The 15,363-nt window shown below is 42.5% G+C and overlaps 1 protein-coding gene across 1 annotated transcript; it reads right to left on the bottom strand.

Moving 5' to 3' along the window:
• Positions 1 to 11,191: 11,191 nt before the first annotated feature.
• On the bottom strand, positions 11,192 to 14,036 carry LOC138598561 (E3 ubiquitin-protein ligase TRIM39-like). Its single transcript, XM_069670363.1, has one exon. It carries the CDS (start codon positions 13,816 to 13,818, stop codon positions 12,421 to 12,423), a length of 1,398 nt encoding a protein of 465 aa, XP_069526464.1. The 5' UTR covers positions 13,819 to 14,036; the 3' UTR covers positions 11,192 to 12,420.
• Positions 14,037 to 15,363: the final 1,327 nt, after the last annotated feature.

Below are 15,363 nucleotides of genomic sequence, written 5' to 3'. Positions count from 1 at the left end.
CTTCTGTCTGCGTGTGTGTCTGTGTGTGTGCGCCTGTTTCCTGGTGTGTCTGTGTTGAGTCATAAACAGGGAGGAGCTTTGTCGGCCTGTTTCTGGTTTTAAAGTCACAGTGGAGCAGAGACGATAAAGTTGGAGCCTTAAAGACAGAGTGTTAGTACTGGGTGTTACAGCAGCTCTGTTTTCTACCTTTGTTTACATGGAGGAATGTTGGTTCTTCAACATAAAATCATCCAAAGCTCAGGTTTTTCTCAGGTTTACTGCCAGTTAGATAATTTTCTCTGGACTATTTTCTAAACGACATCATGTGTTTGAGATTGTTTTCATCACATCCAGGCGGCAACTGATTTTATTTCATTTCATTGAAAGGAAAAATAAAAATAAAAACTCCTGTTACAAGTTAGAAGCTGGTAATTACTGTTATTGTGATAGGACTTGAATGCAGCATGACACAGCTGCATACAGAGACTGTTGAGACACTCCCAAGTGTTGCTGTTTCAGGGTGAAGCCTGTACATGAAACCTATAAAAAGTAACAGAGGTGAAAAATGTCAAGAAAAGTCTGAATAAATAAATAAAGAAGGGAAACACAGATGTTTTGGAGCGACATCGCTTACCAGGACACCCTATGTAGTTTTTATCTTTCAATTAGTCACCCAGCTATACTTCAGGATTACAATGCTGGTGTATACCGGTCAGCCATGACATTATGAGCACTGACAGGTTAAGTGAAAAACATTATCTCGTTATACCTGTCAGTGGGTGAGTTATGTTAGGCAGCAAGTGAACATTTTGTCTTCGAAGTTGATGTGTTGGAAGCAGGAAAAATGTGCAAGTCTCAGGATGTGAGCAACTTTGACAGGACCAAATTGTGATGGCTAGACGACCGGGCAGAGCATCTCCAAACCTGTAGCTCTTGTGGGGTGTTCCCGGTCTGCAGTCGTCAGTACCTACAAAAAGTTGTCCTGGGTAGGAAAACCAGTGAACCGGCGACATGGTTGAGGGCTGTTCAAGGCTCATTGATGTGCGTGAGGAGCAAAGGCTGGCCCATGTGGTCCGAATCAAACAGAAGAGCTACTGCAGCTCAAACAGCTGAAAAAGTTAATGCTGGTTCTGATAGAAAGGTGTCAGAACACACACACAGCATCACTACTCTCTAAGAGTAGTGTTGGAGGTAGAGCCTTCAACTACCAGGCCCCCCTCCTCTGGAACAATCTACCAGTCAAGGTCCGGGAGGCAGACACCCTCTCTTCTTTTCAGAGTAGACTTAAAAGACTCTCTCTCTCTCTCTCTCTCTCTCTCTCCATCTCTCTCTCTCTATCTGTCATATTAATGCAGCTCATTAACTCTGTATCTCCTGGTCTCATTAACATTACTAACCACATATCTTCCCGGGAGTTCTTGTGCTCCCTTGTCTTGAAGGTTCCTGAGGATCGTTGCTGCAGACCACCTGCTGCTGTGGACCTGCTCGACTGCAACTACTAACATCAGCCTTCCCCATAGTATCATTATTGTTGCTGCTAATGCTAATAGTAGACCTGTTGACTTCAACTGTTGCAATTACGATTACCTCAGCCTTTATCATTATTCTGCTTCTCGCGCTAATTTATTTTTTGCTAATCTTCACACTAGTCTACCACTATTATTGGCATTGTAACCACAAGTATGTATTACCTGTTGTTGTTGTTATTGTTGTTGTTGTAACAAGAACATATGTTGTTGTTGCTCTCTTTGCCTGTCTCTATCCTGCATCTCCTTCTATCCCATTTTCGGCCCATCCAGTCGAGGCAGATGGCTGTTCAACATGAGTCTGGTTCTGCTCGAGGTTTCTGCCTGTTAAAAGGACGTTTTTCTGCCAATGTGCCGAATGTTGCTAAGTGCTACTCATGGTGATTCATGTTGGGCCTCTCTTTAAATAACATAACAAAGAGTCGGTCTAGACCTGCTCTTTTTGTAAAGTGTCTCGAGATAACTCTGGTTATGATTTGGTGCTATACAGATAAAATTTGATTGATTGATTGATTGAGTTTGCTGTGTATGTGGCTGCGTTGCCGCACACCGGTCAGGGTTGCCATGCTGACCTGTGTCTGTCATGGGTTGTCGTGTTTGGTTTTGTTCTCAGGTTTTAGTTTGGTTTTAGTGTTTCCAGTTTTATTTTGTAGTTGTCGCCCCATGTATGTCTTATCTTGTTTTTAATTCCTGTCTTTGTGTGTTTTCCCGCCTGTTTGTGCACTGCTCTTATTGTGTTCATCTGCTCCCTTGATTGTCTCACCTGTGCCCAATTAGTCTCAACTCCCCAGTGTATTAAGTCTTTGTCTTCTCATGTCCCTGTGCTAGTTCGTTGTCGTCTTTGATCCTGAAACTTTGTTACTGGTGTTTGCAGTTTGGATTTTCTTAGTGGCTGTTTTATGTTGGACTTTTGATTTGCTGTATTCAGAACAGTAAGCTTTTGTTTTTGCCTCGTTTTGTATTTTTGTTAGTAATTTTATTGTCTGCATTTGGGTCCTCTACCTTTTTGTTTAAACCTCATCCTGACACTATCCACCAACTAAAGCGCCTACAATGGGCCTGTGAGCATCAAAACTGGACCACTGAGCAAGAGGAAGAGGTGGCCTGGTCGGATGAATCAAGTTCTCTTTGATGGCTGGGTGTGCGTCTCTTACCTGGGGAAGACATGGCACCAGGATGCACTATGGAAGAAAGCGAGCTGGCGGAGGCAGTGTGATGCTTTGGGCAACATTCTACTGGGAAACCTTGGGTCCTGCCATTCATGTGGATGTTACTTTGACATGTACAACCTACCTGAACATTGTTGCAGACCAAGTCCACCCCTTCATGGCAACAGTATTCCCTAATGGCAGTGGCCTCTTTCAGCAGGATGATGCTCCCTGCCACACTGCAAACATGGTTCAGGAATGGTTTGAGGAATACAACGAGCTGACTTGGCCTCCAAACTCCCCAGATCTCGATCCAGTTGAGCATCTGTGGGATGTGCTGGACAAACAAGTCTGATCCATGGAGGCCCCACCTCCCGGGTAGCAGACATTAATATTGTCAAGTGTTAGAGAAAAATCTTCTATAAGCTTTTCTCTCACGTCTCAATAAATATTAAAGGATTTCTAATGTCAGACACAGTGAACTTAATCATGACAAGTTTGCATAAAGCTGGGGTTACTTAATTCTGCTGGCTGATTCATTGCTTGAATGATTTTGGTTGGACAAAGTTTTATTATGGATGTATAGAAAAGGTATACTCTAGCTACCAATAACTAGCTTAACAGAGGAGTTTAAGTGTGCAAAGGTCAGGACAGAGTTGTTACTATCAGGGATCAAAGACATGGTAGTTATTAATTTGGTCCCAAATCCAGCAAGAAGGATGAAATGGAACCCAAGACAAGCAGTAAAGGAAGCAAAGGCCGCTCTTAGGCATATAGAGATTGTAGGCAACGTGCAGCAAGGCTGGGGAGGCTTGGGGTTTAGCCCGAGAATCTGTGGGCAGGGACGTGGATTTTAGGGAGGCAAGTGTTCTGGTTTCCGTTTATAGTTCGCTAGTAGTCCGAGTAATATTGGCCAATCACGTATTAGCAGGCTGCGGCGCATGCAGGAATAACAGTCTGCTTGGAGAGCAAAAGCAGGCAGAATGTAATGACATCCCGGCTCCCATCAGCGGCCATCTGACAATGATTTAGACAGACAGACATCTGCATGCTAACAGCCAACAATATGTTCTAGATCTAAAATTTAACTTTCTCTTGACGCTGTGTCACAAAAGCCGAAGCCAAAAGCTTCATGTTGACTTGTTACTAATCTGCATCGTGATGTTGTTATTTCAGCAAAATAAGAGCCGTTAATTTAAGTCAATCACAAGAAAATCTGTTTCTTTTTCGGCTTCATACCGCTGAAGTAAGCCAGAGTGCAGCCTCTGTTACCCCTTTTCCACCAACGTGAAGCTAGTTCTAGTTCAGGGCCGGTGCTTGTGCTGGTTCGGAGCTGGTTCAACTTGCGAACCAACTCAGCCAGTTTGTTTTTCCACCCGCTGGAGCCCGTGGAAGAGCCACGTCATGACTTCACTCTATACGTGACCGCTTTTCCCAGAAGCAACTTTCCCTCACAATAACAATGATGGACTACATGGCATGTTTGCCGTTGTTGCTCCTCTTTTCAAAATCACATTAGATCCCAAAGACAACTTATCCAACAAATTCGTGCTACTCCTCGTGCTTTCCATGGACGGTGACTTCTTATGAGAAGAAAGGTAATGATCCACCCATTTTTATTCTTAATAAGACTGAATGTATGATGTTGTTAGCCTCTCTGCTAGCCCGCTAGCTTAGTTTAGCTTGTTATTTAGACTCAATTAAACTGGTGTCTATTAAACAAATCAGTAATCTCTTGCTATGTTTTTCAGGGAGTGTACACGACAACAGAGTTCTTAAACACTCTCATCTGGATGCACTCAGCGACGGGCAAAACAAAGTGACAATCTCCAGCTGTGATGTTGGACCTTACCTGATCTGTGGCCTGTCGGCGTACCCAATGCAATATCGGCTCATGAAACCTTTTTCAGAAACTTGCAGACTGAAACCTGCTGTGTACTTCACAACATATGTGAGGAACATGGCGATAACTTCACATAAGAAGGGACGAGTGACATTTATCTTTCTCAAAACTATACAACCTGTTCTCTTTGTGTTAAAGCAATCAATATTGTCATTATTTGTTTCCCTGTTGATTAAAAAAGCACTGAATCACAGACGGGTCTCGTTTCATTTTTTATAAAAAAAAAATAAAAAATGTTTATACATGTGTACAAGCTTCATAAAACATGGATTTTAACTGTGGCAGAGCTGCTCGATGGTGCAGGCAAGCTAACATCAGCGGTGGCTGCAGCGTCGTTTCGGCCTCCGCATCATCGACTGCAGACAATTCTGTAAACAACGCAATGAGAACAATGAACAAAACTTTTCCATTGCACATAATGCTTGCCTAGAAGTCAAATGTTAAGTGATGTTAGTTTATGAGCCAGTGGCAAAATGTAGCATGTTAGTAGCATGCTAACGCTAGCAAGCTAGCTAGCTGTTGGTGAGCTAACATTACCCAAATATAACTACAGGGTTTAACGTAACATCGACTTAAAAATGAGTGGCATGCCAAAACACAGCACAACAACAAACCCATGTCTGGTAACAAGGCAAACAAAAACATAACTTACCTTTATCAGTAGAGCTCTAAAAGTGTAACGAGTCTTCCACCATCGACTCCATTATCTAAACTAACTTTTTGTCATATTTGCTCAAACTGTCACTTTAAACATGCAGTAGTACATGAGAGAGATCATCTGTAAAATAAATCATGTTCCTCTGGCTCCTCCTACTGCTCCTAATGGCATTTGTAAGAATCCAACACTCCCGAAACACAACAACCAATCAGAGCCGAGCAGTCTCTCAGGCTGCTGTCAATCACACACTGCGCAGCACCACTCGTCCGCGCATGCTCACACGGTCAAGCTCAATCTCTTCAGTGTGCGCAGCGTCAGCTGGTTTGTGTCCACAAAGGCTTAAAAACAACCACCAGGAATGGAAAAACTGCCCATCCCTCCATTGACAACCAGGCTTATACTACAATTGTATTTGCTTCACATTGCTAAGATGTCTGCGGTTACTGTGATGCTGTGTTACATTGATGTTGCAGTCGGGCTAACGTTAGCTTGTTCTCAATGTGGCTGCTGTTCAGCGTTGTTTCATGGCGGGGTGGCTGAAAATATCTCTGAAGTGTCCAGGCAGTGTGACCGTTTCAGACTTCCTCCTGATAGTTCTGTGTGCCTGTGCTCTCACAGCTAAATGTTCTCAACATCAGTGTGTTACTGCTTAGTTGCCTCTGTTTTTTCCACAGTCTCTGTTAGCAAACTAAGTGCTGCTGGTTTTGCCACTGGTTTGATGTGTATCTGCTTCAATAGTGTCAGTGGTGTAATACAACGGCTGCAGTTGTTGTCATTTCATGTTTTTACATAGTGTATATCTGGTTCCTTCAGTTGCTGTGGTTACTAGCCTGCACACGCATGATAGCCTCCTCTGGTGGGAGGGCTTTGGAGGCTGGACTGTGCGCTGCGGAGAGAGAGAGAGAGGGAGGGGCCTGGAGGATGTAATCTTTCAACTTTTGAAGCTATGTCTGCTCTCTTCTCCATCTAACCTACTGCAGCTTAATGAAACATTTTCATGTCGACTCTCTGACCTCCTGCTCACAGCCTGCATGCCATAAATAATTTCTTCTACTGACCCTTGGCAGCAGTGACAGACATTACACAATCAAATACTAATAATCTTCTTCCAGCTCCTTTGATTTTACAGGTCATATACAGACATCAGTCTTAAACTGAGTCAGTTACATAGCCACAAAAAAACTCCTCACAGTAGTTTAAGGTATGGTAATGTCGGTCAGTCCATCCAACACTTTGGTTCAGACCAGGATGTGATGGTTCTGCTTTGGTTTTGGTTTTGTTGTATGTTTTGGTGGTCTCTCTCCCCCTCCCCTTTCTGTTCTCCTTCTCCTGCAAGGCATGTGTGTGGCAGGGGGTATCAGCAGCAGCAGATAAGGCACAGCTGTCTCCACGCAGCTCATCAACCTGCCGATATAAACCTGGTCTTCTCTCCACTACTCTGCCAGATAATTCTGTGTTGTTCGGTAGTACTTTAGGTATCTTCAGTGTCATATTTTTGTAGTAGCGATTTAGCTGCCAGCTTTTGCAGTTTCTTGTGATCGTGATTTTTGTATTTAACCGTGTTTTCTCTGAGCGCAGATTTTCCTGTGTGCCTTGCTGTTCTGCCAGCCTTTGTCTCTGCGTGCTGAGCCCTTGTTGGAGATTATTCCTCCAGTCAGCCAGCTTTCTGCCTCCTTTTCCTGTATCTAAGTTTTTTCTTGTGGACAAAAAACTGTTTTTTACGTAAATTCTCTTGTCAGTCTCCACTTTGGAGTCCAAACTAACCAGTACTTAACATAGGAGTTCTTTACAACTGTTGAATATCCCAACTAAGATTCCTAATGATTTCTCTGGCCGCTAATCTTTAATCTAATAGTCAGATCACGTTTTCAACAGAATCAACACTTTGTTTGAGAGCAAGATAAACTACAGGACAGATGACTTACTTGGTGGATATCCATGGTCCCCAGAGTCTGAATCCTGATGTTCTTATGAATCCTGCTGATTAAATCTCCTCTTGTACACATGACACAACAAAACAAAACTTTCCCAAACACACTCATGTCTTGTATCTATTTCCAGGGGTGAACAGTAACGTAAATTTACTTGAGTACTTAAGTACACTTTTTGAGTATCAGTACTTTACTTGAGCTTCATTTTTTGGGTAAACTTATAACTTTTGACTCCACTACATTTGAAAGACAAATATCGCACTTTTGACTGCACTACTTTCCTTTCTTAAATCGCGGAGCTCCTTCAAACGAAGCAGGAGAGCACAACGAAGCAGTTAACTTTGGTGGGTGCACTGCAAGGACGGGACAAACTTCCAGCCGGCAGCGTGAAAGCAACAAACATAACAGAGAAGGTCATGGAGTTTATTGTTTTGGATTCGCAGCCCCTCTCTGTTGTTGATAACGAAGAATTCCGCCGCCTAGTTGAGCATCTTGAGCCAAGGTACAGTTTACCATCTCGAAAATATTTTTCCGAGACCGCTCTGCCTGAACTGTACAAGACAGTGTGCCAACACATATCAGAAAAATTAAAGGATGTAACAGCTCAATGAGCTTCACCACAGATATCTGGAGCTCCGACGTGTGCCCCATGACACTTTTCAGTTTAACTGTCCACTGGTTAGACGCGAGTTGTTCACCTCACAGCGCAATGCTCCAGGCAAAAAACTTCCACGGATCACACACCGGAGACGCGATTTCGAGTGCGCAGTTTAGGCTGCTTTGCTCATACGCTGCAGCTCGTAGTCAACGAGGGACTATTGTCACAACGGAGCGTGAGTGATGCCGTTGCAAGCTGCCGACACATTGTGGGACATTTTAAACATTCCCCACTTGCATATTCAAGGCTCCATGATATCCAGATCCAAATGCAAATGCAACCTAAACGCCTGCAACAAGACGTCAGGACGAGGTGGAACAGCACGTATTTTATGATAGAGAGTCTTCTGGAGCAGAGGCGAGCCCTTGGTGCCTATGTTGCTGATCATGGCCTGCCCACGACACTGACAGTCAACCAGTGGACTTTGCTGGAAAAAACTATGAGATAGTAAACATGTTAACATTACATTATAGAATCTTTATCTCTCTCCATAGTAACACTCAGTTGTGTGCAAATTTGAATGTGATAAGATGCCATTATGTACTGTACATTTAAAGTGAGTATAAGTAGAACATATAAAATATAAACCATGTTATTATATTGTTTTTTAAACAGCAATTGTGTGTGCATTGTATTGTGTATATATAGCCTATAATTTCACCTGTTTTATTCTTGTTTCAGATACTTTACAGGTACAGACTCCACAAAGCATGTGAAAGACATACTGACTCAGGAACTTCAGGAAGCTGACTTGAGGAGCAGCACAGCTATCATGCATCAAGCATCAGAAGCTTCAGAGCCAGCAGAAACGGCCCCTCGGTTGGAAGCAGCAGCAGCAGCAGCACCACCACCACCACCACCACCACCAAGTAAGAGCAGCTTTATGGAGGAATTTGATCAGATTCTGGAGGAGCATGAGGATCCCGGTGAAGCAAGCAGCTCAAGCACTGCTGTCCAAGTGCATACTTTTTTTACTGAGAGAACAATTGCTACCTCAGACAATCCATACCAGTACTGGGGAGTCAACAGACATCGGTTTCCTGACCTTGCTGCCACTGCCATAAAGTACCTCTGTGCCCCTTGCACTAGTGTAGAAAGTGAGAGACTCTTCAGCACAGCCTCCAACATTGTGGATGAGAAGAGAAGCAGACTGACACCAGAGAGAGCAGAAATGCTTGTTTTCATGAGAAAGAACCTGCCGTTGCTGCTCAAGTGAGTATTTTGAGCAGGTCACCGAGTAGTGCGAGCACAAAATGTTTACAAAGTTTTATTTAAGGTAGTTATAATTCTGATAAGCTACTTGTGTGTTCTCAGATGCTGTATTTTATATTGGATTTTGTATATCTGTCTGTACTAAATGTTTACATGGAAGTGTTACTTCTGTTTATTTTGTATTTTTGACCAAATTCGTTAAGCTACTTGTTTGTTGGGTTTCAGCTGCTATATTTTATATCAGATTTTGAATATCTGTTTGCACTAAATGTTTACACAGAAGTGTGATTTCTTTTTGCTGCTAATGCACAATTTGTTATTTGTTAATAAATAACATTAAGTACATTTATATGTGTTAATTTGTTACCTTTTTTTAACAAGGTTAGAATGCAATGTTTATGTCAAGCCTGATGCCTTCACTCACATGGCAAGGAATACAGTTAATTCATTCAACAGTAGTATCGGATCGGTATCGGGTATCGGCCGATACGCTGAGCCCAGGTATCGGTATCGGATCCGAACTGAAAAAGCTGGATCGGTGCATCCCTAGTCTAAGTTTGTCTAAGTGGTGTTGTGGTTCCTGTACCTCATGCGTCTCATGGTTGAACGTAGAGCGAACGCAGAGCAAATGTTACCGGCACCAGACCTAGGGGAATATGAACCGGCAGCAAAGGTTACACAGAGTGGAAAGCACTGTGTAGCCAAAATAAACTCCTGTGGAATGATAGAGGACCAGAAGTTACCGTCTTTCTCATGCACAGTCTGTTTATTGTCTGAACACAACAATTGACTAATAACACATACTATCACAGTAACAACATCTAAACATTAAAGAAATAAATATACAATACAACCAAACAGACAATAGATAATATAAAACATACGTTCCAAAATAAAAAAAGTGCACATGACTTAAAAATAATAGAGAATACATATAAACAAAAATAAACTTAATAAACTAAAGTTAATTGGCTTAAAGTATTTTTACTCAAATCAAGATACAGATACGTAACAACATGATATAACACCAGACACATTTAAATCACTCCTCTTCCATTCCCACAGTTACCTAAACACTACACATACAGTTCAGCTTACACTGATTTGGCTACAGATAAATCACAATGAACAACATGGCGCAGCCACGAGATGACACGGGTTATGTTATCATTCATTCATCACCATTCACTCGCAGCTCGACACACATCCTTATTTCACAGAACGTTTACCTTAGCTCTTTATACGGACCAAACTACTTTTCTCACTCTCATGAGAGCTCATTACACTAAGTTAGCAGCTCATGACACGAAGTTAGCATAAAAATGACGACACGTGCCATGACAAAACGCTACAAAATAAAGCTTACAACACTTAAAACACGACACGTTAACCAGCTGCATGTACCTTAAATCTTGAACCAGTTTTACCGTAGCTTACCTGTGGAATGATAGAACTGCGCACGAGCTGAGCCTGCAGCTACGGTCTCGCTAAATGATCCACAGTGGCGTCAGAGCGCCCTCTACAGACTACAAAGCATATTGCCTTGCAAAGACTGTCTTAATGAAGTTAGAGTTGTTCATTCATTATTTCAAAAAAAAGGGGGGTGTCTGTTTTAAATAAAAACTAAACATGTAGCCTTTTCAACCTACTACACAAACATCACACAGATCAGGCAGTTCATTTAGTGCTGGTAATGATGGTTACTGCAGAGAAGGATGACGATTCTCCACCTGAGCAGCCATGACCGTATCTTCAGCCCATGTTTGAGGTTTTTGAAATGAAGAATGATTTGTGTCTTTTTAAATGTTCACTCTGTTTACCCCGCACAAACTTCTTCAGGGTCTATTAATGTGGAGCTGCAAATCTGTAGCATGTGAGTTTAAAATGTAAATGTTTTCTAAATAAACATAATGTAGCAGAATGTACACACATGTATTATTGACTGCACTCATACATTGTGACAATACGTTTTTGAGATTTTTTTAAAAAGTAGTTTGAATAAGTAGTTTTTTTTTAAAGCAAGTACGTCAGTACTTTAACTCAAGTAATAATTTCATTGATCAACTTTCACATGTATTGGTGTAACATTTGACCAGGAGTATCTATTAGTATTCTAAGTAATGAAGCTGTGTACTTTGTCCACCACTGTTTATTTGACACCATGGCCTCTCCTGTAAAGTGTTAACTAATGACACCACACACACACCAACATGATCACTGCCTTTATTACACGTCATCACTGTGACTTGAATTATTCCAGAGTTGTTGTGATTTCTTCACACAAAGTGAATAAATACGAGTTGAACCTGGAACCAAGAGCATATAATCGGGTAGAGACGGTAGGGACAAGATCGTACCAATATTGAGCTACTACTGAATTATCTCTACCAATAACTTTGTTCAATCCTTTATATATAAAGAGCTGATCGACAGGTTCACCAGCCTGCGGAGGACTCAAGCCACTCTGTGTTTCAGGATGAACAGAGACTCCAAACTGCAGGTTAGTTAAAACAGCTTCATGAGAGTAATACAGCTTTACGTCAGGCTTCACCATCAAATGACCAGGCACTGTAGCAGAGACAGACAAACAGTTAAGACTTCCTCATGGACCAGGGATTTTAACTAACAGTCCTACCTGCTGGCTAAAAGTGGCTCTGCAAGAAAAACTACAGGACAGATTACTTATTTGGTGGATATCCATGGTCCGCAGAATCTGAATCCTGATGTTCTTATGAATCCTGCTGATGAAATCTCCTCCAACAAAACATAACTTTCCCAAACACACTCATGTCTTGTATTTTTTTTCCAGGGGTGAACAGTAACGTAAATTTACTTAAGTACTTAAGTACATTTTTGAGTATCTTTAATTTCCTCGAGTTTTATCTTTTGGGTTAACTTTTGACTCCACTACATTCCTTTCTAAAATCCCAAAGACAATAAACTGTGTTTGTGTAGTTCTGTGTGTGTCTAAGTTTGTCTAAGTGGTGTAGCTGTGACTTGAACTATTCCAGAGTTGTTGTGATTTCTTCACACAGCAAACAATCAGTTCTATAAATTCATCACACACAAGCTGTCTACATGCTGTTTAAAAAGCCCCCAAAGCAAACTGTTCATAATGACATGTTCAAATGTCATTTTTTACACTCGGAGCAGAAGAAATAAAAACTCCATTCACCTTCATTGATTTGAGAAGACGACAGATTTGTGAAAACCTCGGCACATGAAACAAAGTATCTGAGAACCTGATTACAAAAGAGAGAGAGAGAAAATACACGTCTGTCATCTGAACTGAGCCAAGTTTCATCTGTTTATCATGTAAGCTGTAAAAATGTGACTTTATGTAAAGATAAGAACAACATGTGAGCAGCTCATCACCTGACTCCATCATCATCATCGTCTCTGCCTTTACTGTCCCACTGTTACAGAGACCTTCACTGGTGAGATCTTCAGAGGACGTGGATCACCACACAAAATGTGAGGAAACAGCTTGTCAGTGAAAGTGTGTGTGAAGGTGTGTATGTGTGTGTTAGTGTCAGGATCAGAGAATGACAGCTTTCCTCTGTCCCAGTCCAGATGCACTCTGATCCTCTGAGGCTGTCCTCTCACTGACAGAGCAATGTGTTCACCTGACGGGGTGCATGCTGTGTATTCATCATCATAAAATTCTATTCTCCATAATCCAGAGTTAATGTCTCTTTTCCTGTCTGCAGACTCCTCACACACAGCCACGTCCCAGTACGTGTTCTGTCCAACCTCGACGTCCCAGCTGTGAGTCCCTGAGTTGAAGCCCTCAGAGCCTTGGACAGAGCAGTAATAATCCTGGATCCTCTCTGGATTATCAGGAAGCTGCTGTCTCTCTCCTCGTCTCACACTGGTCAGATCTTCAGACAGGATGAGTTCTGAACCAGCAGTGTTTGGGTCCAGAATCACAGGAGTGTAGGAGACCATGTCCTTCATCTTGTTCCAGATGTTGAAGCTCAGGTTGCCCAGGTGTTTGGCCACATCTATCAGAGCTCCTGAGGGCAGCTGTGGATCCTCCAGCAGGGGGCGCTGCTGGACTCTTTGCACTGCAGCCTTGTAGTTGAGCAGGAATGAGATGTCTGCAGCTCTCAGCTCCTCCTCTGTGGCTCTGACTGTGTCTGAAAGAGCTGCTATCTCTCTGCTCACAGCCTCCATCTCCTCCTTCATCCTCTGACTCTTCTGCTCCTCTTCCTCCCTCAGTGCAGAGATTCTGGCCTCCTCTTCCTCCTCTAGAAACTGGTGAAGCTTCTTAAACTGCTCCTTTATCTGCCTCTCTGTGTTTGCAGCCTGGGCCTTGATGTGTTTTCCTGTTTCATCACAGTCTTGTTTGACTTCTTGAAAGCGCTCCAGTTTCTCCTCTAAGGGCTTCAGGGATTTCTGGAGTTGTTCCCTGAGATCTTGAGCAGCTTCATCGATGGGTCTGAATGTGTGGTTGGAGTGTTTTTTAGAGTCTCTGCAGACGACACACGCTGGCTGCTGATGATCCAGACAGAAGAGTCTGAGTTTCTCAGAGTGCAGACTGCAGAGAGCCTCAGAGTCTGATGAAGCTCTCTGATCTCTCTGCAGTAAGAAGGCCTCACACAGGTTCTTTAACACCAAGCTACAAAGTGGTTCATACATTGAAGGTCTCTTACACATGGGACACTCCTGGGCCTGTTTCTCCGTCCACCAGCTCTGCAGACAGGCTTTACAGAAGCTGTGGCTACATGACAGGACGACAGGATGTTTGAAGATGTCATGGCAGACAGAACAGCACAGATCCTCCTCTAAACAAGAAGCCATTTTCCTCTGAGTGAAGCTAAACTCACGACAGGCAGACAGCTCACACAGGTCAGACTGCTGAGGCTCCACTCCCTCCTGCACAGAGTTTCTGTAACTTACTTCACTTTGACTCGTGTGTTTTCTAAAGCTCCGTACAGTGTGCAGTCAGTAACTGGTTGAAGTGGCAGTATTCCAGTATTCCCAGTATTCCCTCCTGAAGCTGTCCTCTCTCTGTGGAAGTCGTCACTTTTATTTCTCACAGCGAACGTTATCTTCTGTCTGCGTGTGTGTCTGTGTGTGTGCGCCTGTTTCCTGGTGTGTCTGTGTTGAGTCATAAACAGGGAGGAGCTTTGTCGGCCTGTTTCTGGTTTTAAAGTCACAGTGGAGCAGAGACGATAAAGTTGGAGCCTTAAAGACAGAGTGTTAGTACTGGGTGTTACAGCAGCTCTGTTTTCTACCTTTGTTTACATGGAGGAATGTTGGTTCTTCAACATAAAATCATCCAAAGCTCAGGTTTTTCTCAGGTTTACTGCCAGTTAGATAATTTTCTCTGGACTATTTTCTAAAGTACATCATGTGTTTGAGATTGTTTTCATCACATCCAGGCGGCAACTGATTTTATTTCATTTCATTTACAGGAAAAATAGAAATATGGACTCCTGTTACACGTTAGAAGCTGGTAATTACTGTTATTGTGGTATGACTTGAACGCAGCATGACACAGCTGCCTATAGAGACCATTGACTGTATAGATGGACGACGCGTCTCCATCTGCTCCCATTGTACGAAAGTGCTGCCAAAATAGCACCCGTAATAGGCGCTGGCATCTTGCGATGGTGACATCATATGGAGCCAGAGACTGCGCAGTAGAGATCGGCGTGGGCGCCGCCGTAGCCACTTCCGCTAACCAAAACACACAACTTAACTTACCGAAAAAACAGCAAGGTTCTCGCTCACCGGCGTGTTCAACAGCAGAACAGCTTCTTTGTGTTGGTCTGAGGTTAACGTTCACAGGTATGGAAACTTCAGTGAGTGTAGTGATTGTTTTTGTTATGTTTCCTCTCACCAACAGAGCTGTCAATCATCCTTTTTACAGCATCAAATAACTAATTAAAAATAAACTTATAAATAAAAAAAAGAATGTGTTTGACGTGTATTTCGATAGTTTGACTCATGTCCCATCTGTTAACATGGAGGAGGCGGGCTTTATGACCTATACTGTAGCCAGTCAGCAGGGGGCGCTCGGAATGTTTTGGCTTCACTTTTAGTCGTCCATCTATATATACAGTCTTTGGTTTCAAGCTACATGTGAACTTGATCATTATTGTTTGGTATAATTGGTTGATCACACACCTGACTATAACCCTACAAAATCCCTGACTTTGTGCAAGTGTACCTGTAAGAATTGATGCTGGTTTGAAAGCAAAGGGTAGTAACACCAAAATGAACAATTATTTATATTTTTGACAGCATTCTTAGTTTAAAGCATTTTTTCTCACCTGCCTAAAACTTTTGCAATAATTTGCGAGAATGTTTTTTAAATCACAGGTTGTTTTGATCCGTCAA

Source organism: Semicossyphus pulcher, unplaced genomic scaffold (assembly GCF_022749685.1).
Source record: "Semicossyphus pulcher isolate SPU_LCO1_2020_fin unplaced genomic scaffold, fSemPul1.0.p SCAF_2, whole genome shotgun sequence".
Classification (NCBI taxonomy): domain Eukaryota; kingdom Metazoa; phylum Chordata; class Actinopteri; order Labriformes; family Labridae; genus Semicossyphus; species Semicossyphus pulcher.
Note: the sequence above shows the minus strand (reverse complement) of the source record. Positions and strands in the feature narration are given on the sequence as shown.

Bases quoted from the DNA above. Each gene is read 5' to 3' on its own strand.
- LOC138598561 (XM_069670363.1), bottom strand. From the start codon at position 13,818: ATGGCTTCTTGTTTAGAGGAGGATCTGTGCTGTTCTGTCTGCCATGAC.